The 23,045-nt window shown below is 37.6% G+C and overlaps 3 protein-coding genes and 2 long non-coding RNA genes across 8 annotated transcripts; 2 read left to right on the forward strand and 3 right to left on the reverse strand.

Annotated features, from left to right (window-relative positions):
* The first annotated feature begins 91 nt into the window (after positions 1–91).
* Positions 92–5,946, forward strand: LOC125191776. Of its 2 annotated transcripts, none has more exons than XM_048089187.1 (5): positions 92–282; positions 3,428–4,761; positions 4,878–5,043; positions 5,168–5,250; positions 5,699–5,946. In XM_048089187.1, the coding sequence occupies exons 2-5, from the start codon at positions 3,448–3,450 to the stop codon at positions 5,771–5,773; spliced, it is 1,638 nt and encodes a 545-aa protein (XP_047945144.1). In that variant the 5' UTR covers positions 92–282; positions 3,428–3,447; the 3' UTR covers positions 5,774–5,946. The 2 variants fall into 2 exon arrangements, with proteins under 2 accessions (XP_047945144.1, XP_047945145.1); XM_048089188.1 differs by lacking the exon at positions 92–282 and adding an exon at positions 2,048–2,227.
* On the reverse strand, positions 5,893–6,827 carry LOC125191777 (NAD(P)H-quinone oxidoreductase subunit M, chloroplastic-like). Its single transcript, XM_048089189.1, has 2 exons — positions 6,328–6,827; positions 5,893–6,157 (listed from the first exon to the last, which is right to left on the reverse strand). The coding sequence occupies exons 1-2, from the start codon at positions 6,751–6,753 to the stop codon at positions 5,978–5,980; spliced, it is 606 nt and encodes a 201-aa protein (XP_047945146.1). The 5' UTR covers positions 6,754–6,827; the 3' UTR covers positions 5,893–5,977.
* A 1,172-nt stretch (positions 6,828–7,999) lies between these two features.
* On the reverse strand, positions 8,000–15,856 carry LOC125195111. The gene is made up of 9 exons (XM_048093306.1): positions 10,816–15,856; positions 10,529–10,679; positions 10,325–10,451; positions 10,059–10,133; positions 9,470–9,560; positions 9,035–9,305; positions 8,911–8,953; positions 8,734–8,837; positions 8,000–8,338 (listed from the first exon to the last, which is right to left on the reverse strand). The coding sequence occupies exons 1-9, from the start codon at positions 15,789–15,791 to the stop codon at positions 8,000–8,002; spliced, it is 6,177 nt and encodes a 2,058-aa protein (XP_047949263.1). The 5' UTR covers positions 15,792–15,856.
* A 2,849-nt stretch (positions 15,857–18,705) lies between these two features.
* LOC125192835 lies at positions 18,706–20,556 on the reverse strand. Of its 3 annotated transcripts, none has more exons than XR_007171476.1 (4): positions 20,254–20,556; positions 19,797–19,979; positions 19,603–19,675; positions 18,706–19,510 (listed from the first exon to the last, which is right to left on the reverse strand). It is a non-coding gene; the product is annotated as an uncharacterized LOC125192835 (long non-coding RNA). The 3 variants fall into 3 exon arrangements; XR_007171477.1 differs by having other exon boundaries at positions 19,807–19,972; positions 20,254–20,555; XR_007171475.1 differs by having other exon boundaries at positions 19,807–19,979; positions 20,254–20,554.
* A 362-nt stretch (positions 20,557–20,918) lies between these two features.
* Positions 20,919–21,812, forward strand: LOC125192836. Its single transcript, XR_007171478.1, has 2 exons — positions 20,919–21,028; positions 21,526–21,812. It is a non-coding gene; the product is annotated as an uncharacterized LOC125192836 (long non-coding RNA).
* The last annotated feature ends 1,233 nt before the right edge of the window (positions 21,813–23,045 follow it).

Consider the following 23,045-nt stretch of genomic DNA (forward strand, 5'->3'; position numbering starts at 1 on the left):
ATGAGTCTCGATTATGCATCTTCTCATGGTCCTCAGGCACCCTAGGCTTCTTCGCGTCTGCCTTACGCAGTTGTTTCATCACACCCTTGCCTTTCGCGTGTGACTTCCCTTTCGAGCTCTTGGCTGGTGTTACTCGAGCAGCACGGTCACGTGGAGACTGCGCCGGCTGCAAACCACTTTTAGGTAACGGCACCTTGTTTTTCTTACTGGTTTGAGCTCTACCACGGTGATCAGCTTGTGGAGATGTAGCAAGCAATCTCGATTCTTTGAAGAATTTTGAAGGTATAGCTTTCTCTTTGTAGAATCATGTTTTAGAATTTTATATGTTGTTACGTGAATCATTTAACGTTTTTAACATGCAACACTTTTATATTACATGATAGATTTAGTCTTAATAATCATCTAAATACATCATATACTTTGATTTGTTTGAATTCCAAAATTTCCACAGCAAACTCCCAATATTATTACTCATATACTCCTCCATGCCTTCAATATTGTAATATTTTGATAGGGCACAAGTTTTAAGAAATATAATGAAAACTGAGTTGAAAAAATTAGTGGAGAGTTAATCATACTTTTATATTAATTTTATACTCCCTTCTTTGTAGTAGAGTCATTTCATTTTCTGTACTCGTTTTTAGAAAAATGATAATAAATAGTTAAGTAGAGAAAAAGTAAAGTAAGAGAGAATACTGTAGAGAAGAGTCTTATCTACATAATTCTCGCTCTTACTTTACTTTTTCTTTACTTTAATTATTTATATCATTTTTTCAAAACTAATGCAGAAAATAAAATGACTCTACTACCGTGAAACAGAGGAAGTAATAAAATGTGAGTTGGAATGCGTTAGTGGAATATGGGGTCCACTACCAAAATAGTAAAAAGTGAAATGTAACAAATTTTGTGAGACGAACGAAAATAGAAAAAATGTGACAAAATTTAAGGGACGGAGGAGGGAGTATTTGTTTGAAAAGAAATGAGTTTTAATGCATAATTAGTAAAGTAAGGGAGAGATAGAAAGAAAAGTGAGCGAAGTGTTGTTAGTGGAGAATGAGTTCCATATGTTAGAGAAATTTTGTTTTTTTAAATAGAAAGCTTCTAATTTTATGAAACAAACTAAAATAATAATTTCTATTTTTAAAAGAGAGAAATACTAATAAATATTTAGGTTCAAACACCAAATTACCAGAATTTGCAGGCCTATTTATAGTTGAATTATACAGTAGTAGTATTTCTAATACTGTGTACATTTGTTTTCATTTCACTCTTTATAATTTAAACGAATATTTATTTATCTAGTTTTTAAGAAAATGATATTACTAGTAGTATTTATTAACTTGCATAGGAGCCAGCTCTGCGTATATTGTGCAATAGTTAATGTGCCCTTTTTAGTTGGCTTAAATTTGAAAAAAACTTAGTAGAAATGTTAATATGCCCTTTCTAGTTGGCTTCAATTTAATTTTCATCTCTATACTCATCATATTATAATTTATATAAATAGAATAATCTTAAAACAAAATTATTTTAGGATATCTAATTTATATAAATAGAATAATCTTAAAACATAAAAATTTTAGGATATCTGAATTTACATGCGAGTTAGGTATAAGATAGGATATTTTAAAAATTATGAATTCGAATGCCAGCAATTACTTAAATTTACAGGCATACTTATAAGATGAACTTGGTTGGAACGGAGGGAGGTAGTGGTATTTTTTATGTAATACTGTGTGCCTTTAATTTCATTTTCCTTCTTATTTTATGTAATACTGTGTGCCTTTAATTTCATTTCCTTTCTTATAATTTGGACAGAATTTTACATATTCCGTTTTCTAAAAAATGAAATTAGTATTTATTAAATTGCATAGGATACAGCTCAACACTTTAATGGTAGATACTATCTTAAGTTGACTTGAATGGAGTACATAATTCATCCTTAAGCCTTTACAATTAAAATAAAAATTTATAGTTGAAAAAATTTGTAAGAATTGAAAAGAGATGAAGAAAATTGAGTGAATGAATCTAATACAGGTATTCACATTAAATTCGTGACTAAGAAAGGAAAGATTCTCAATTTTATTTGCAATAGAGGGTCGAAGAAACATCAAAATTGTCTCAACTCTCTATTTCTCTCAGATAAATACAACAACTGAAAGAAGAAAAAATTCTAAGCCATTCTTGAATCCCTCAAACTTCAGAAGAAATACTGCAAGCCATTTCTTAGGTGCTGTTGGTTTATTGTAGTACTCTTATTTTTTTTTTTTTTGCAAGAATGGCAGATAGATACAGCACTTTTTTCTATTAAATTGAGTTTTCATAGGGAATTTTTGGCAGATCCAAGAATTGTTAATATATATGCTGTGTGCTTGAATGTTGAATTGTTCAGTTTTTATGATATATATGTATGCTTGCCACATTTTTTATTTGTTTAGTTACACTTAATTGATGGTCCCTTCTAGTAAAGATTTGATTTTTCCACTTGTATATGTGTTTCAGCTGTTAATTTTGAAATGGAGTTTCTTTAAAATGTTGGATTGTTGAGTGTTTATGATATATATGCTTGGAATTTTTTTTATAGTCACTCTTAATTGATTGTTCCTACCCATAAAAGATTTGATTTTTTTTTTCACTTGTATATGTGTTTCAGTTGTTGTTAATTTTGAATTGGAGTTTCTTTATCTAGAATGTTTGATTCTTGAATGTTTATGATATATGCTTGCCAATTTTTTTTTATTTTTTTTATAGCTACTATTAATTGATTGTTAGATTTGATTTTCCCCCTGTATATGTGTCCCCGTTGTTAATTCTGAAAAGGATTTATTTATTTCATATGTTGGATTGTTGAGTTTTCATGATATATGGAGTATATTTTTTTTAAAAAATTTATAGTCACTGTCAATTGATTGTTCCTTCCTATTAAAGATTTGATTTTTCCCTTGTATATGTGTTCCCGTTGTTAAGCTGAAAAGGAGTTTATTTATTTCAAATGTTGGATTGTTGATTTTTCATGATATATGCTTGCTACATTTTAAATTTTTTTTTATAGTTACTGTTAATTGATTGTTCCTTCCGATGAAAGATTTGATTTTTCATGTTCCCGTCGTTAATTCTGAAAAGGAGTTCATTTATTTCGAATGTTGGATTGATGTGCTTGCCAATTTTTTTTTTACTGTTACTCTTAATTGAATGCTCACTCCTATTAAAGATTTGATTTTTCCCCTTGCGTTCCACTTATTGTTAATTCTGAAAGTTGGATTGTTGAGTTTTTATGCTGTATGCTTGCCACATTTTTTTTTATTTTTTATTTTATAGTTATTCTTAATTGATTGTCCCTTCCTATTGAAGATTGATTTTCCCCCTTGTACATGTGTTCCATTTGTTAATTCTGAGAAAACTAATGTTGGTTTTGCTGCATTGTTGTTAGATTTCCGTGTGAAAGCGAATATGTCGATTATTCCCCTTGCCAAGAATCTACAGTTGGAACTCAGCGAGGCTAGTTCCGACTTAAGGTATGCTACTGCTAAATCTGTGAGAAAGCCCGATCACCGGATTTTGAAAAGTCTCTTGGAGAAAAGGAGCCATATGGATTCGGCCTACAAGACCGTTATCATAAACCTTCTAACCTCGGACGAGGAGGCTAGTCCAGGCGAGGTGAGAACTGAAGCAGTTGATCAAGGCATTGAGCAGATGGAGAGGCCCAGGCAAGCTAAGAAAGGTGGGCAACTTTGCAGAATCAGAGGCCAAAATGATGAGCATGGAACTGAATCAGATGAAGGCATTGAGCAGAGGGAGAGGCACTTGCAAGCTAAGAAAAGTGGGGTTAATGGTAGAGTCATCTCCCGAAATGATGGGGATGCTTTGCGCAAGATGAAAGCTGAACCTGATGTAGGCATTGAGCTGATTGAGGGGCCCTCGCACGTTAAGAAAAGTGGGTTTAAAAGCAGAATGGTAGACGGAAATGACAAGGCTGGTCCAAGCAAGGTGATGGAGAGGCCCTCGGAAGTTATGAATAGGAAACGAAAATGCAGAACCGTTGATAAACATTACAAGGATTATTCAACTGGGGAGGAAACTGAATCGGATGAAATTGATTCGGATGAAACTGAATCTGATGAAATTGCATCAGATGATTCTGAATCAGATGATGTCGTTGAGATCGCGGAGTGGCCCTTGCAAGTTAAGAACAGAAAAGGAAAATCCGTAGTCAAAGACCAGCATGGTGGGCATCGTGGTAGCGCTCAAGCCACTAAGAAAAATAAGGTACCATTACCTAAAAGTGGTTTGCAGCTGGCGCGGTCTCCATGTGACCGTGCTGCTGGAGTAACACCAGCCAAGAACTCAGAAGGGAAGTCACACGCTAAAGGCAAGGGTGTGATGAAACAACTGCGTAAGGCAGACGCGAAGAAGCTTAGGGTGCCTGAGGACCATGAGAAGATGCATAATCGAGACTCATGGATAAGAAGGAGGAGGAAACTCGCCCGAGCAGATTCACACACGAAGGCTGCCTATGCTGGTGTTAAGGAGGAGGAGCCTGACCGTCACGTGGAAACTCGTCCGCCTCAAAAAGGAATCCATAAACAAGTTAAAAAGGTCAAGTGTCCTAAATGCTCGCGCGTATATTGTAGTGGTGTAGGGGATCGGGAAGAAGGAGAAGGTAGCAGTAAGAGTGTTCCAGACGTGGTCATCCTAGACAGTAAGAAGGTTCTTAACAATGAAATCCGGAGCCCTTTTGTTTCTGAAAACGCAGTTCACAGAAGTGTACGTCTTTTCTTTACACAACTACTTCCCTTTTGATTGAGGTCGTGTTCCTGTTATTAATTTCTTGTTAGCAATTGGTAGTAATCGAAAGTTCTTCCTTTTTGGCGTTAAAACAGATGTGCGATGCTGAGTTTGACTTCAATGAAGACCCTAATGAAAAACAAAAAGATAACGATTTCAAGAAGGAGCTCTTAGAAGTTCTCAGTAAACCATTTGACAGAGCAGAACTCAAAAGGGCCCGGGAAGCTTACAAGTCTGGATTATATGCCTGTTACCATCCCGGTCAGTGAAGATTCTGTTTATCTTTTTGAATAATTTTCGATTTTATTCTGTTTATCTTTCTGATAGATGATGTCAGTTCATAGATTCTTGGATGAATTATCTAATGTATACTTATTGAATGCAGATGTGCAAAAAAGACTCACGAGATACAGATATAAACGGGAGAATTGCTTAACCATCCTTCGTGGATTCTTGTTTTGGCTTGAGGTTAGTGAAAGTATTTTTCTTTTATGCTGTCCTTGTTGACACATTCATGATAGTACCATAGAATATACATATTTGTTAGATTGATGATATTTAAATTTTACCTAAACGTTGTTGCCATTTTAGTTCTTCATAAAGTCATATGTGAACATGTAACATATAAATAGATATACATGAGGTTAGATACTAACCAGCCTTTGTTGCTTAGTGTTTTATCATTCTTTTATTTTCAATATCTAATCACCAATAATCAAGTTTTGTTAGTCAATTTGACTCATTAAACAGTTGCTTAGAAACCTCATTGATACGTGTTTTAGACCTCCTCGCTCCGTTATCTGGTTTTACCGTTTTAGCACTACTTGGACTAGCTTTGTTTCTTTGTTCTTCGTACCTAATTAGAGCCTCATATTACTGTTCGGTTATGCTGATCTGAAATTCTACTCCGTTTCAGAATGTGAGCCGTGAAGGAGTGTTTCGGCCATGGAAACACAGGCGCTACATCGAGCTGGAGCTACCTTCTGACTAAACCCCTGAATCAAGACTATCAAGTGCAAGCCCTTTTCATTGTTGTTGTTGAACAATTTGAATAATTTTTTACATTTTGCTGTCTTTTTATCTTTGATGTTTGGAATTTTCACAAAACTATTTCAGTGCTGTGTCATGCATAGCAGCATAAATGATATTGTTGTGTTTTTACAATACTTTGCAAAGATATATTTTGATACAAGTATCAGTAGGTATCGGGAACTTGGCCGTCGTAGCTGAATCCGACGCGCGGTTTCCCCATGCTGAAATTCAGCACTCTTGCATCCATGTTGTATTTGATCTCTCCCTGGTACAGCAGCTTCCTTATGTAGTGTTCTACGTCTGAACCGATCAGACGCAGCGTGTATTCTGTCAACGGAGCTCCCTGTTCCGTTGACACCACTAAGTTTAACGAGATAGATAGATAGATAGATTATAAAGCTAGATTTTCTTAAATTGCTAACTTGCTAACGCATTGTGTTGATGAGTTAGCAAGTTAGCAATTTAAGAAAAGTTAGCGATGGATCATATCCCGATAGGTAGATGGATGGATACCTCGTAATGGTCAATGAGCTCTTGGAAGTAGGAGTAGACTTTGGTGCAGGTGTCGTCTGTCCACACGAACTCATCGGTGGGGTCAAGGATGAGGGTGAGCTTATCCATCTGCGTCTGGTCGAATGCGCACGTCTCTGGATCGATGTAGGCTGCGAAGATCCTGACGTGCCTGGTGGTGCTGCTAAGCCACTGCCCTCCGTATTCCTTCCCCATGTTTTTGCTCTCCACGTTCAGCTGCGGCTCCACTGGCCGTGGCTTGGTCATGCCCGGCTGCTTCTTCGTCTCTGTTTCTACTTTTGTTGTCTCTTGTTCGACTTCTGCTTGCTGGGCTGAGACTGAGAAAGTGGTGATCTTTTTCAGTTTCTGGCTGCTGTTTCTCCATGGGAGCATGGAGAAGCCGGCGTAGGCTGAGGAGGCAGCAGCCATGTTTAATTATGTTGATGTTTCTCTGCCTTCCTCTCTCTCACTCACTCTTGCTTTTCTCAATTTCGTGATGGATTTGTGACCTCATTCTGTTGTTTGTTGATAAGAATTTTTGTTTTCTTGTGTTGGAAGAGTATCACAATACAATTCTATTACTAAGGGCACTCGCAACGCGGTGCTTACCCAGCTCGGACTCGTCCTAGCGATACGAGTCCCCCCCCCACACCCCCACACGTGGCGCGCTGGTATTGAGGTGTGATGTCCACTCGCCGGCCTACTAGTGGGCATCGTTTTATGACATTATTTTTTTTAATTTGAAAAATATGAAAATAATGAAAAAATATATATTTTTTTTAAAAAGACTTAGCTGTTTTTTTTATCCTTTTTCTATTTTTTCAATTTTTTTATATTCCCACAATCACCTATAAATATCTCATTTTTATCACATTATTCTTCTCACACCAAAATACTCTCTATACCTTCATCTCTCTTGTTGTGCAAAACTGTCCGGTGAAGGAAGCCATGGAGGGAACGAGAAGGCGGCTAGAGCTCGAGGAAGGGAACACGGCGAATCAAGTCAAACAGCCCCCACCCAAGGGACGGATAAAGCTTTAATAGCCATGTTCTTGGTGGCCACGATTGTCGATACTTCTAGCATGACGCCATCCAAATTAAGAGCAGACAACCAAAGCACTTGAGCTTCTCAAGGTTCAATTGAGATTTCCGTCACAGCCGCCAGTAGAATAATTTTTTAGGATTTAAAATTTAAAATTTTTAAAATTCTAGAATTTTAATTATATATTTTCAATTATGCAATTTCTTCAATTTTTAAGATTTCAATTTGGAATGTTCGAGTTTTTTAATTAATGTATGTTAAATGAAATGTTTTTTGTTAGTTGTATTTTAAAATTGAATAGTGAATCTGATTTTATTTTATTTTTAAAAATTGCTCACGGTGAAAATACGCAAAATGTTTAAAAATTATTTTATTTTTAATTAACTTTTCGTGTTTATCACTAAAATTTCTGAATTTTAGTACTAAAATAATATTTAATCTGAATACAAATTAAATTTGTTGAAAAAAAAATAAAAATTAAATAAATTTGTGTGACCTATTGATAGTGAAGCGAAAAGATGAATACGAGATGAAGGGTTGCAGGTGCTATTTCTTAACTAAGAGATTGAAGTAAAGGTGGTATGAGATTCATAAATAATGAATGAAAGAGATGGATAAGAGACGAGATTGAGGTCATGAGCCTGATGAGTTGACCAATTCCTCTACCCCGCTTCTTCCCCTTCTCTTTCTTTCACTATTCCCACCTGGGATAGAACCAGCGCTTAGTAAGCCTATGTCATCCTTACCTCTCGTGGCGAGCTTCTCTACCGCTGGTGCTGCTGCTGATGCTGAGCTCCAGTCATCAACTCCAACAAGTCCACCATCAAAGTAGCGCCCTCTTACAACCTTTTGCTCCATCGTTGGCTTCTTTTCTTTCTTCTTTTTTGGATGGTGCAGCTTGCAAGTTGATGCTTGAGGACACACTCCAGTTGCTTCAAAAGCCGGACAGGTATAGGTGTGTTTCTTCTGGCACTGCAAGTTTAGAGACATAATAACTAGCGCGTGAACAGAGGAATGTTGTTGTCTTTTGCTGTTGCTTCAAAATCCAGCTCTCTAGCTTGAGGATCAGCGTGCAGCATATGGGGTGAGGGGCTTTATAACAGGTAATAAATTCTTCCGAAATAGTTCGAAAACTCATCTAATTATAAAGAAAGTGCATGATTCAATTAACAGAGAGGTCTTCTGGAGAAGGATGTTTGGGAGACACAACAAGGAGACAAAACGGATAGCTGAAAAACTATATCGGAAACTGATGAAATAAGCTAAGGTTGCCATTCCTATGTTTTGTTAAAAGAACGCCTCTTGTAGATTAGCAAAACCCAAAAGAAATCAATATCATTCAAAACTTGAGTGAAGAAGCCAAATACCTCATTGCCATCAGCACAATAGCCTCTGAGGAAATTTTCACAAACACTTGAATCAGGATTGACGTGTACATGTCTATAAGGACAATTGTCATTGGAGCACAACCCTGTAAAAACAAGAATGAGTTACTGGACTGTTGATCTTAATCTGACACAACCAAAATATGTAGCACTCAGTACCTTTCAGAAAATATGAACAATCTTGCATCCTCTCAGGGATAACCTACATCACAAATAGTGTCATTGCATAAATACACAGAGATACCATACACAAAGATACCATACGACAAAAATCACTTATTACCTTGTGGGTCAATTTGCAGTCAACATTGGTGCATGAACCAGCCAGGAATTTCGTACAGACTACTACTTTAGAGGGATCATGGATGTATGGACACTTCCCATCATCCTTGTTGCACTTTCCAAATCTAGTGAAGAACTGGCAATATTTACTCTTTCTAGCCAATCGCAATCGAGCAGTTCGCAAACTCCAGCGAACTTTCTCACTTGCAAGGACACGAACACGTTTCTTTGGATCTCTAATCAGCTGGTTACCATTTCCAATGCGAACATATCTAAATAAATAGCAAGGTATCAACGAGACCACTTAAACATGCTCAAACTCAAAGTCTGTCTCTGTAATTGTATCTCCATTGCTAGTAAAAGTTTGTTTCATTTATTAAGGACTTCTTCAATAAATCGCACAAGATTACAGAAGCAGTCATGCAAGAGAACTTACTCTTCATTGCCAATCAATAATCTCTTGGGAATATAAGATCTCTTAACATTCTTTTTAGATTGAGGAGCAACTGATGATGATGATTCTTTGTCTGTTGGATATGCATCATGAGACGAGATCAGATGAGTAGATTTCAACAGGTAATGACAACAGAGATGATCATATTATTGTGACACGCAAACTAAATTAGCTCTAATGTTCAATTACATAAGAACCAAAAACCATAGATATATAAATCTCCTGAGGCAGATCAGAGCAGTTGCTTCAAGTTACAGTGAAGTATACACATTCAAACAATGGAATCAAACGAAATGTCATTCATCAACAGCATTACCACTTAATTTGGCATGTAAATGCAAGAGAACTCAGACATATCATGCCTTTAAATCAGGATGAAATCAACACTGAACACAGAAGAACAGAACTCCACTTACAAAAAATCAAACACAAATATTTTCATGACATAACAGCAAATATATTTGCGAAAATAGGAAAAAGGTAGGCTGGGTAATATACACAATATTAAGGTAAATGACAAATTGGCCAACACAAATGACACATAAACTAATGAGCAGGCATATAATGCCACCTGTGATCCTCTGAAGAGTCCTCCTTGTTGGATCCATTTTGTAGCGATCTGAACCAATACGGAATATTCGTTCACCTGTTTATTTGATCCAAAAATGCAGTGTTATATACACTGAGGGAGTATAAAATGATACTACATATAGCTAACATTCACAATAAACAAGCATTTTACATATTATTATATACTATATCTTTGCTTATCTATAAGCATAATTTTCAGCATACTGCACATTTGAAATGCCACACCAGGATTGCAGAGTGGCGTACCTGGACGCAGCTTTACATTAAGAACCCACTTACGAGAAACATGGTTTCTGCTCTTTGAAGCAATGTGAACAGCACCCTTTTCTTCCTTTTTCCTCTTCTCAGCAGCAGCAACAGCTCTTGTAGCTTCCTATTAATAAAGCATGTATAATATACTCACTTGCATGATTGAAGCTGTATATCCATGAGGACTTGAGCTCAACAAACCTCATTTGCTTTCCTTGAACTCCTTTCAATGGACTTTGACCACTTTAAACTAGAACCGCCAACACTTAAGACTTTTGACATCCTAAGAGAATATCCATGACTCGATTTAGTGTAAATTGCACCTCTCTTTCTTGACACCAGCAGCTTTTGGCTACACAACTCAGACAGAGAGAGAGAGAGACATGCAACAAATGCATCATTAGTTTAGTCCAACCAGCTCAGAAAGAAGGGAAAGGGCATTGCAGTTGCAGCAGTGAACAAGAGAGATGTAAGACATAACCACATACCTGATGTTAGAATGAGACGGGTTTATACCCTGTATAAGACTTTTCCAATAAGCAGCTCTTTTAGTAGAAAACAAATGCGGCCAGACTTTCCGAGGTCTCAATGAATTCTTATGCTTTTCTGAAGACTGTGTATCATGTAATTTCCACACAAATGAAAATTTTGATGATCTGCTAGTCTTGGCAAGACTAGATTGCCTCCTAGTGGGAATTTTAGGAATAATTGAGTGAGGCACCAATCCAGACGCAGTAGCATCCTCATTCCCTCTTTTGACATGATTTTCTGGTGATGCTCTTAAAAGCTGGTTTTCCCTACTTTTGTAGTAACCATCAGATAATCGTGGCTGTGTACTATCCACCCCTAATATAGACTTATCATCAGAATTAGAAGTCGCAACCAATTGATACGATCTCCTCTTGACATAAATAACCTTCTTCCCAGGATTCCCTTCTACGGATGTACTTGGGCTATCTGAGACGACGACTGAATCAGTTCCGCATTCAGGGGCCGGAGAATACTTTATCCTCTCCTCCATGACATCTAAAGTTTTAGACGGAAAATCATTGTTGTGAGGATTACTGACGGGTAAAGGCTCCTCCAAGGTGCAAGTACTGCAACTTAATGAGTTCCAATTACGATTTTGGGTCATTGCTTTTGTCATTTCAGAAGTGTTTACCTTCCCTGTTCTTTTCAGAGTTAATGAATCAGCATCACCAGTCTTGTACTCAGATTCCAGGTCACTCTTTATAGTATTGGTGCAAGGACTTGGCCGATAAACTGAGCAGCTTGAACCAGGGAATCCATGTGAAGTGTCATTTGATGGGGAATTTTTCCTCAATAGACTATTTCCTTTTCGTATGTATGAACTCTGTATAGGTCCAGCTGCCTTCGTTGCATTACTCTGAGGAACAGGAGGTTTTACTTTAGGTTTCGCAACTGAAGCAGTGGAGTCAACAGTTCGACACCACGTCCTTGATTTTGTGGCATGAGAAGGATACAATTTCTTCGTATTACTAAAATTTGAAGGATGCTGCACAGGAAAAACTTTAGTAACGGCAGAAGGAACCTGGTCCTTACTCCAAGTAAGTTTACCATGTACTGGATAACATTTCTTGACAAACTGACTGGTATTCTTAAGTAGAGATTGTGGCGCGACATGATTAGTTTCTGATTTGTTCACAGCTTCCTCTAAACATTTCCCAAGAGAATTGGTATTTGGATCAGCAAACACATTCTTTTTGTGGGATATTTTGTCACTCCGACAAATCATTTCAGTATCTGATAGGCAGGCGGATGTCTCAGTGTTTCTGGAAATGCATGAATCCGAGTAAACTTGCAGCCCTTCAGGAGAAGACATGCAAGATCGCATGTCAACGCTAGATGCTAACGATTCATCTCCAGAATCAGAAGCACTGGGACCATTTCTGTAAGAACACGATATGCCACTAGTAATTAAAGCCAGATCATCAATCCCTAGTAATATGTCTTTATCTACCAGATTCTCGTCCTGATTTGCAACATTTAAGTCTTCACCTCGTGCATCTATGGTTCGACATTGTGAGATGGTTGTGGGTGCTGATGAAGTATTCCCACTTTGCTCAGCTCCCAATTCAGATGGCCTGGTGGGATGCTGCTCAAGAATTAGCGGACTACTGAACCCATCTGCAATTGTATCATCTTCAGAAAGAGATGAAATACTCGATCTTGGGCTGGAAAGTTTCTGCTTCTTCTGGGAGCCTTGGGATGAGCCATTTGCAGTAACATGAACCTCTAGGTCTGAATTCTGTGCTCCAGATGGGCCTTCTTGTAAGCAATTAACCTCCTTGCATCTGTCTTTCTCACCAACAAAGTCACCATCCATTGCAGGAACAATATCCTTTAGCAAACAGCTCGTGTTTCCACCATCAGTGAATCTAACTGTTTCAACATTCACATTGGTCTTCGTACGAGAAACACCCATCTGATCACCTCTATGTTCCCTCTTCCTAGTAACCTTGGATGAGTTCGCAACAGGTATACAAGTTTCACTGTCAATTATCACCTTGGAGGATGAATTATCAATGGACACACAAATTTCTCTGCCACTTATCATCTCGGGAGATCCTTCAATAGAGTAAACATTATGTGGGAGAACAGTTCCCATATTATCTGGAAAAGATGCTTCAAATTCAGGTGAAGTCTCCTTATTATTCGCCGAAAGTATGCAGGAACCGACTGAGATGTCAAAAGCAACATTTGGACAATCTGTAACAGCAGCACCTTCTAAACTTCTGAATTGCTTTGCATCAGACATAACTTGGGGCATATCATCATGGGGCTGGAGAAAGTCCTTTGAGTTAGCATCTTTAAATCCAACATCAGAGATGATAGGATGCCCTTTAATTTGCATTGCCTCACCCATATTAGGATGTTCGCTAACTTCATCTTCTATATCTCTACCAAATTTAGTATATTGGCTAGCAGGCTTAATTGCACCCCTATCTGCATCACATACAAAAGCTTTATCGTGTACATATTTGTTTGAAATGTTCATATCCTGATTGACGTCCAGACTGTCTCCACGATCAGCTTTCTCTTGAGATGAAAAGTTTTCATGTGCCTGATGTGCAACCCCATCAGCTCGCAACTGGTGCACATGGTCAGCATCCTCAGTTGTAGTTACCAATCCCCCAGAACGACCAGAACACTTGGTCATTACATCATGGACCACATATGACGATGCAGGTCTTGTGTTCAAAGTGTTCTGTTTCCGCTCCAGCCCGTGTCTTGCGTTCAAATTGCTCCTTTTTCTCTTCAATTTAGGAACCAAGGGTTGACAAGCATCAACTTCGATGGCATGATTTTCTCTTTCCATCTGTGGATCGGCTCCAAGCAAAGGGTGCTTTGTTGCTCCTATATCAATATGCTCTTGTGAAGCTTCTTGTGGATCAAATTGGAAATCTGAAACTATATCCTGTTTGGCGGCAGGCAAAGCAGACACATCACACCCTGTTCTTTCTTTCACTGAATTTGACCTTACACTTAATTCAGTAGATGGATGAGGTGACACCTGAATAGCCTTTGCCACAAGAGCATTTGACTTGAATGAAATAGAAAGCTCCATAGGACTCTGCTCCCTCTCTCTGTTAACTTCCATTCTTGTCTGCATCTTCGCAGATCCTTTTTCCTTGACCTTGAAACTACCTCTATTGGAGTCGTTTGCCAAGTGTTGAGATTTAAAACCTCCAATGTGCCTGCTGCGAATTTTTCCTTGTTGAGTCCTAAGTAATGTATTCTTTTTCTGCAATCTCTTCTTCTTATCAGGCCAAATCAACTCCCCATTATCAACATTGCAAACCCCAGCCCCTAACCTACCACTAAATCTACCCAAACTCGGATTGTCGTCAGCAAATTCTGGTTTCCTGTTCCCCAATCGAGACAAAACTCCACCCAAACTCTGATCAGCCTCAGAATATTCTGGTTGCCTGTTTCCAAGTCGAGACAAAACCCTACCAAACCTTAGATCACTCTGAGGAAGCTCTGGTTGCCTGTTTCCCAGTCGAGACAAAACTCCAGCAGATCTGCTATGTTCCCGTCTCATCTCATCATCATCCATCTGAATATACACCTTGTCTCCCAGATTGTTCATACCACTATCCCATCTCCTCTCATCAAAACTATGCTCCCTGTACAAGTCACGACTCCAGTCATTCATACCAGTATCCAATCTCCTCTCATTATAATCACGCTCCCTGTACAAGTCATGACCCCGATCATTCATACCAGTATCCTTCCATCTCCTCTCATCATAATCACGCTCCCTGTACAAGTCACGACCCCGATCATTCATAACAGTATCCTTCCATCTCCTCTCATCATAATCACGCTCCCTGTACAAGTCACGACTCCGATCATTCATACCAGTATCCTTCCATCCCCTCTCATCATAATCACGCTCCCTGTACAAGTCACGACTCCGATCATTCATACCAGTATCCTTCCATCCCCTCTCATCATAATCACGCTCCCTGTACAAGTCACTACTCCGATCATTCAAACCAGCATCCTTCCATCTCCTCTCATCATAATCACGCTCCCTGTACAAGTCACGACCCCGATCATTCATAACAGTATCCTCCCATCTCCTCTCATCATAATCACGCTCCCTGTACAAGTCACGACCCCGATCATTCATAACAGTATCCTCCCATCTCCTCTCATCATAATCACGCTCCCTGTACAAGTCACGATTTCGCTCATTCATACCAGTATCCTTCCATCTCCTCTCATCATAATCACGCTCCCTGTACAAGTCACGATTTCGATCATTCATACCACTATCCCATCCCCTTTCATCATATTCCCTCCTCCTGTCCAATTCAGAACCCCAATCACGAAGTCCACTATCCCATATCCTGCCATCATCCCTCTTTCTACACAGCTCAAAACTCTCAGGAATTACATCACGATATCTATCAATAATCCCTCTATCAGTCTCCGGAACCCTGCTATGAGCTCTCGGAGCACCCCAACCTAAATCTCGATCCCAATTCCCAGGCAATTCACGTATATCATCAATACGACCCCGAGAAAAATTGTCATGTTCAAAGACAAGATTCCTCTCGGGATAATCACGAACAACTCGCAAGGGTACGTCATCTCTCGGAGGCGGTGGCGGTGGAGGTGGAGGCGGAGGCGGAGGAAGGGTGGGGTGGATATAGGGTTTTTGTAGCGGATCGAATTCGTAACGGAGGGATCGCTCAATAATTGGATATCGCGGCGGAGAGAAAGCAAATCGCGGAGGATGGAGGGTTGGAGACATGTGATGAATTTGTAGGGGAGGCGGAGGAGGAGGAGGCGGTGGTGGAAGAGGAGTATTCAACGAAGGGGTTTGTGGTGGGGGGAGGAAATCAGGAGGGTGGAGGACGTTCTCATACCTGAGGTGGTGGTGGCGGCTGAAGGCAGGCGGCGGCGGTGGAGGCGGAGGCGGGAGATCCATTGGGCGGCGGCGATTGGTCAATTTTGCGTGAGCTAGAATTATGCGGTGTTGATTTCTTTGTTGAGTAATTCCAATTAGCCGGCGGAAAAAGAAAAACAAAAACAAAAACAATTAATATTGCTTGTGTATATCCAATTAATTTTAGGTATGGACTCTCCAGTCAGCGCGAGCTCATAACTACGGAATTAAATTTAATCTTCATTTTTAGGTGACGTAAAATATCTTTTCAATATTTATTCATTGGTTGTCATATTTTTATAATTGAATCGGAACGTTTATTCTCTTGGTTCTTCTTGTAGAAAAAACAGATAGTTAAGATTGAGCGTCAATAAACTTGGTATTTAATTTTTATGTAACATGATGATAAAAACTTGCAGTCTTGTTCTTTATGATCTATTTTAATGCTATGAAAATACTGCATCATTAAATTCATTACTAATTTTTATATCTAATATGAATTTCGTCGATTTGTACTAGATTGATCAAATTTTGTGGTCCAAGTATGAAATCATCTACATTTTTTGCATTAATCACATGAAATTATTTTATTATTAACTCTTGAGCTTTGAGTGCTACCCTTTACATTAATATGCAATTTCTTCTCATTTTTCCTTTCTAATTTTCTATTTTCGTGAATGAATTTTTTACAACTTTCACTGCGTTGGACTTTCAAACAATTCAAATAATTCACCATTTTTTCCAAATTTTCCGAACTTTCAAGACAACCCCATCCTTGTACATATACAGATTATTGAGTATAGCAACAATCCAACTCATAAATGTCATTGTATGTTTCTCCATATTATTCATATCCCTCTTGTATAGTTGGCCTAGTGATTTTAGTATGGCTATAAAATTAACAATAAAATTGTACATAGATTTCTTTTGTCTATAATTGCTTTGAACAGTTGTTTGGTCCAAATAATTGTCGATGGATTTGTTATTGATGACTTGTGTGATAAGTGGCCTTATGAGCTTAAATTTTTGAAGACTAAATCTACCTTTGTATTATATATTGATCCTTTTTTATTAATTCAAGTATTGAGAGACATGACATTTCTCTTATGGATTCTATCTTGAATGTTGGAATGACTTCCTTGTATGCTAAGATGGCTAAGTTCTTATTTTTGGATGATCTTAAGCTTCATGAAAATGCGGATGTGAATAGGACCAAGAGAAGTGAAATGGATAATGACTTTAGAACTTGGTGTTTGCTGTATTTTCGTTGCAAAGAGTTTAAACCCTCCAATGGGATTGAAGTGTTCTATGGTTATCTTATAAATGATTTTGTCACTTACGTGTCTCTCGTGAATTGTGTTGTGATTAATGGCATAAGAATGCATTGTTTCCATATTTGTGGTCTTGTATTAAAATTGTTAGAGCAATTACGTGGGACTTATTTTGATGAGAATCTTATGATACTTGTTACTTTTCGCAAGTTTTTATTGCATGATCTTGAGAATAGGGATTTTGTAATTAGTCCTATCTTGTTTAATTTCAACTTTGTACAGTAGGATGACCATTTCTTGTGTATGTCTAGTTGAGAATGTCAAATCTTTTGTAAAAATATTCAAGAATTTGGGCAAAGATAGTGTGGAGATGACTGAGCCAAATGGAAACAAAGTGCTTGGAGCATGTGTGTCTTGACATGTTAATTGTTTTTATTGCATGTCAATCAGGCATTTCAACGGAATTGAGATGTTTTATGGTCTTTTTGTTAAAGACTTTATATCTAATGGTTTTGTTTGGGACTACATTGTGAAGGAATGCCTATGCTTATGTGCACCCACACCTAGTACTTATATTGTGAGGTTATTTGAGTATTGGCATGAAGGATATTTTGATGAATTTGTCTTGATTTCTTATTGGTGGGATTTGAACATAGAAGTATTTTTTTGTTTCTTGGAGTTAATCTAGACATATTTGAATGAGACTTCAATATTAAGGGTTAATCAACGAGGAGAGCGCACTCGAGAGAGGGCTCCACCTAGACTAGTGACTTTCATAGTAATCCTAGAGACATAAAATGGGTACTCGAAGTTATTGAACTAATTGCACGACGTTTTCATACTAGTTGAATCCATAGCTGTACATTTCTCGTTGTGTTACATTTTCTTGTGATATTTTTTATATATATTAATTTTTTTTTTTGCTTATGCTTTTGAGTACATTAATAGTTACGGAACCAAACTTTCTCTTTGATTTGTATAGATAGTCACCACAAAAAATTCGCTGATTAGCAGCAGATTTTTTTAACTGCAAATGAAAGTCTGTTACTAATTGTGATGGAATAGTCTTGGAATGTCCGTTGCTTTGAAATAGAATGGAATTTGCAGTAGATATTCATTATATTTTGGTGGTATAATAGCGCGCCATAACAAGTTGTTTGGTCCACAATAAGCAAGATCTTGCTACGGGAATCCGTTGGATGTACGCAGGTAATTCCCTACTGAAGAACTCCCCTTTCTTCGGGTCGTAGATCTCAATCCAACTACTTCTTGTAGGAGTGCCCCCGCATATGAATATCCTTCCATTGTGTAACGGGGCTACCATGGGGTTGGCTCGCAGTGAACCGTGTACTTCAATAGAAACTTAGGAAGCACTTTCCAGTGCTACGTAAATAAGACGATCAAATAATCAATCCTAAGACTAACTTGGTTATGCTCATATAGTTAAAGTACTTATTTAAAATATATAATTATCGATTACAAATTTGTTTAAAATATTTCATAACGGTAATTGTGAAAATTGCACAAATTAATTTTATTTTCCTAAAACTGATTTTCCTAAATTGATGTAATAATTATGGATACATCCAATTAATTAAGTTAATTCAACATAATAATGTTACTTTAATCAAATCATTTTCGTCAATTATAAGGTACTACTTCTTATATCATATTTGTATTTGATATATCATCAATATACCATCTTTTATTAGTATGTGACTGTTGGTTTTGTGGAATTACAAGAGATAACCGGGCGTAATACAACCCAAGAAGGAATATAGAAACGAACTGAAACGAAAATTATAAACAAAAATCAAAACTATAAACCGTAGAACAGGAAATAGCCGAGTCGATGAGGCCTCTTTCCGCAAGACGAGATACGCCCCGATAGTGCTCTTCGAATTGGCGTTTCGTCCCCAAAGATAAAACGGCTGCGTCTCTGGTGAAGCAGCACCGCTATCAACAGAGCTCCGGCGAACTGAATGGAGGAGAGGGCAGAGCTTTCGACAGAAAAAACAATGCAGAGGAGAGGAAGAGGGAGTGTATGATGCAGAGTGCTATTCTAGTTTCTGGTGTCTAGAATGTTAGAATGACTAGCCTATTTATAGGCTCAGTCCACTGCAGGGGCCAACACAGTCTTGATGGCTGTCATCAATGCTAGACCGTAACGGTCGTCGGTTACGAGGCGTTACAATCCGTTACAGAGCTGAGAGTCTGAATCTAGAAACTTCTAGATTCGCTCATGACGTGGACTGTCACGTGTCAGCCACGTTGGCTTACCGCGTCATACTGACGAGGTGTCATCCCGCTTGGCTCGCTGACGAGGTGTCATCCCGCTTGGCTTACTGTAATACCCCGTTCTAATTACATATTTGATGCACTAATCTAGATGCATAAAATAACAAGTGGTATTTGAATGTTTACAATGATAAAAGAAAGTCCGACATCGCGAGCGATTAGTAACTCCTGCTTCCATTTTAGAAAAACCTCCTACATAAGAAAATGACCACGGTAATTAGTAAAATAAATATATATCTACCTATGGGCAAAAGAATAGGAAGTGGGGAAGAGATGAATAGTACCTAGACTTGACCTTCTTTACCACCTGCACCATCCCGGGAGCTCCGCCATCAAACAAGCTCCTTGACTCTACTTCTGCAAACGTGATGAAATTAAATAAAACAATGATGATGTTGGGATAATTTACCGAGAAAGACGCACAGCCATAACTTGTGTAGAGAATTAGAGTATAAAGGAAGGTATCAGCTTCCATTACCGACGCCTACCCAAAATTCTCTTTCACTTCCAAACTTTTATTTTCGAGCAAGTAGACGAAGAAGTTCCCAACCTCCCGATACCAAGTGTTCAAACTCTCTTTAGGAAGGAGGATTCCAAGTCTCGTCATAGAAATCTCTTATCATCCTCTCGAGGTAATGATTATCAAACCACGAGCTAAATCCTTTCAAGTTGTTATAAACATGTCATGTTAGCATGAATTCATATAGAACATAGAATCACAACCAAGCATGCTCCTAGATAATCAATCTTCAAATTCATGTGCCAATTCATGCTGAGCCTAAGTTACGTACTACTTGTGCAAAGTCTTGGAATCACATAAAAAGTAGGAAAAACTCCTAAATGTTTGACCAGCACCTTCGGAAGTTTATAACGAAATATCTAACCGTTCAAATGAAATTTCCTTCGGTCATAATGAAGTTAGATAAGTTGTTTACCTTCCTTTAAAATTTCAGAACGATCGGACTACGTTTGAACCCCCGATCGTATAGAAAATCGACGCTGCTACTGTAGAAACCGACAGCCACTTCCGAAATTATTTCTGGAAAATCTAACCGTTAAAATTTGATCTCCTTCGGTAAGAATGATCCTTTATGAGTCTTCTACCTTTGGTTAAAATTTCGTGACAATCGGATGTTGTTTGAATTCCCGATCGTGAAGAAACTCGAGGCTGCACCTTGTGTGGCGAAAATTTAGAAAAGAAAAAGAAAGAGAGAGAGAGTTAGGAAGAGAATAGAGATAAATGATGATAAGAAAGAAGTTACGTATAGCAGCTAGTTTGACTCAGTAGGTAATTGAAATAATGATTTTGCTCCCTTGACTTTTGGGCCTTTCAAATATCAAATGAGTGTTAGACTAAAATTAATTAGTCCTTATTTGGAATTCATTATTTATGATTGAATTAATCGCTCGAGATAAAATTCTCTTGAATTAATTTTGAGTAAGTGGGTTTGTATGTAAATCCTCAAGTTTATTAAATTAATTAATCTCTCGATTAATTAATACCAATAATTAAATCTACGGGTTTAATTAAAGTGAATGAGTTTATGAAAGAGAGAAGGAAAATAGGATGCATATCCTAAGAGCATATCATCCGCTATTGTTATTTCTTTGAAGCTAAATAGGTTATTATCTTTTATTGGACAAGGTCCATCGCAAGGAATTTAACTCCAAGTGGGTTAATATTGTCATACGGAGTAAGAAGCATACGAGGTGCACTTTCTTATCCTACAATGGATAAAAGTATAAAGTATTGTTTTATGATGATTAATTATGAAAATAATGTTGTCATGCCTTAAATGTTTTGTTTTATGTATGATGCCTATCTGTTTGGTTATACCGAATGTGCTATGCCAAATAAAGTAAGAAATCGAATTCGGGTCCCAGCAAGGGGAGAGTCCCTACTCGGACTAGTGTACACATGGACCGTGTGTCATCGAGAGGGTTGGCCGGTCCGGTGCTCGTGGAAAGTGGCCACTTTCCCGGCACCAGAAGAAAAGTTCAGATATGGCGAATTACAGAAGGAACTAAGACTGATCAGTCAACTTTTAAAGTAAAAGAATTTAGTAAGCTTGGGTCATTTTCAGAAAAACCCCGAGTATTACTTGTATGATGGCTTGACAATATTTGTTTTTATATATTGTATTTTTCGGCAACGTGTGCACTGAGTACCCCTGTACTCAGCCCTGCATGTATTTCTAAATGTGCAGGTTGAGCTCTGATGGAGTGGAGTGTGCTGAATCAACTATCTTATCCTACTACTGTATGCCGAATAAAGAAATCTACCCTACTAGTGTGTACTACTCTCGGAGGTTCATGTCTTCATACATGTAACCGCGTTCCAGTCGCTTCCGCTGTTTTATTCCATAAATTGAGATCCCTATTTCTAAAGAAACTCTGATGTGTGCTATGTTGTATTGTAAGAACCTTAACTCGATTTTGCATAATCGAGTATTGATTAAGCGAGTATTGTGTGTGAAAATCCTTTTTATCTAAAGATTGTCCTTCTATTCCATCCCAAGTCATAATCCAATGAGCTTAGTTATACTTAGCAAAGTTGGGTCGTGACACTTACCGAGCACTGGCACCGGCGCGGGCGCAGGCTCGAGGCTCGAGGCTCGCGGCGGGGCGGGCGGCGCGCGCGTGTGTGCGCGTGTGGGCTCTTATAAGCCATCTTAGTCCACTATAATTATTACATTTAATAATCCTTCTTATTAAATACTTGTTTAATAAGGTTGTAACTTCCAATGTGGGATAATTAACTCTCTTAATTATTCCCTAAGCTTCTCTCATAGCTCATTAAATTTGCAATTTTGCACAACTTTAATCCATTATTTCTCAATCACCGGGAATCGATTTGAGAAAATGAATATACCACGGTCATCTACTCCGAACGTAGATCGACGCTATATCATTTAATTTCACAAAATTAAATGTCTCGTTGAAATTATAATTTGGTCAAAGTCCATTGACCGGCATAGATTCCAACAATCCCCCACATGACAGACACAAGCTCAACCCTCGAGAGGTATATAAGCATAAGGTGTGACATCCCTGGTGCGTAATGTATTATTTTGTATAATTATATTTCCATGACATATTATATATTTAAAACATTAAAAGAATAAGATAGAAAGTTAAATTTTAATGAATTATTAGCATAATTGTTATATTATTATTTTATAATTATAATATGTATAATATTATAGAGTATACGTGTAACAATTATTATTTTATAATTATAATATGTATAAAATTAGAGTATACGTGTAATGCATATATTGAGTACCATGCTACGTATTATTTGTTAAATAATTGAGTGCTTAGTGTATCAACCATATAACATAAGTTTTCCATGTGTAATGAAATAAACCAATTCATGTCTTCACATTCTAGAAATTAAACAATAAAGTGATATATATGGCAGCCGACTTTACTTGAATAATATATATAGATCATATATATAGCTTTGTGTTCGTAACGGAGGGGGTTCCTAGAAAAGAAAAAAATAAAATAAAATAGGCAAAAATTAGAAGTACGAGGGGATATTAGATTAGACAATAAGAAAATAAAAATATTATTCCCCTCAGTTCGGACGTGAATATCCTAAAATAAGACTGAGATGATAGATCTGGATACAGAATCAAGAGTTTGATTAAATTACTTATAGATACCAGAGTTTGATTAAATTATTTATAGATATCAGGTATGTATAAATCACACTTTTATT

This window comes from Salvia hispanica, chromosome 6 (assembly GCF_023119035.1).
Source record: "Salvia hispanica cultivar TCC Black 2014 chromosome 6, UniMelb_Shisp_WGS_1.0, whole genome shotgun sequence".
In the NCBI taxonomy this organism is placed as follows: domain Eukaryota; kingdom Viridiplantae; phylum Streptophyta; class Magnoliopsida; order Lamiales; family Lamiaceae; genus Salvia; species Salvia hispanica.

Excerpts from the sequence above, each read along its gene's own strand:
- LOC125191776 (XM_048089187.1), top strand. The coding sequence starts at position 3,448 with ATGTCGATTATTCCCCTTGCCAAGAATCTACAGTTGGAACTCAGCGAG. Across the intron at positions 5,044-5,167 it reads ATATGCCTGTTACCATCCCG|ATGTGCAAAAAAGACTCACG; the intron begins GTCAGTGAAGAT and ends TATTGAATGCAG. Across the intron at positions 5,251-5,698 it reads GATTCTTGTTTTGGCTTGAG|AATGTGAGCCGTGAAGGAGT; the intron begins GTTAGTGAAAGT and ends ACTCCGTTTCAG.
- LOC125195111 (XM_048093306.1), bottom strand. The coding sequence starts at position 15,791 with ATGGATCTCCCGCCTCCGCCTCCACCGCCGCCGCCTGCCTTCAGCCGC. Across the intron at positions 10,680-10,815 it reads CCGTCTCATTCTAACATCAG|CCAAAAGCTGCTGGTGTCAA; the intron begins GTATGTGGTTAT and ends TGAGTTGTGTAG. Across the intron at positions 8,339-8,733 it reads ATTGTGCTGATGGCAATGAG|TGCCAGAAGAAACACACCTA; the intron begins GTATTTGGCTTC and ends CTAAACTTGCAG.
- LOC125191777 (XM_048089189.1), bottom strand. The coding sequence starts at position 6,753 with ATGGCTGCTGCCTCCTCAGCCTACGCCGGCTTCTCCATGCTCCCATGG. Across the intron at positions 6,158-6,327 it reads AGCTCATTGACCATTACGAG|GGAGCTCCGTTGACAGAATA; the intron begins GTATCCATCCAT and ends TCAACGGAACAG.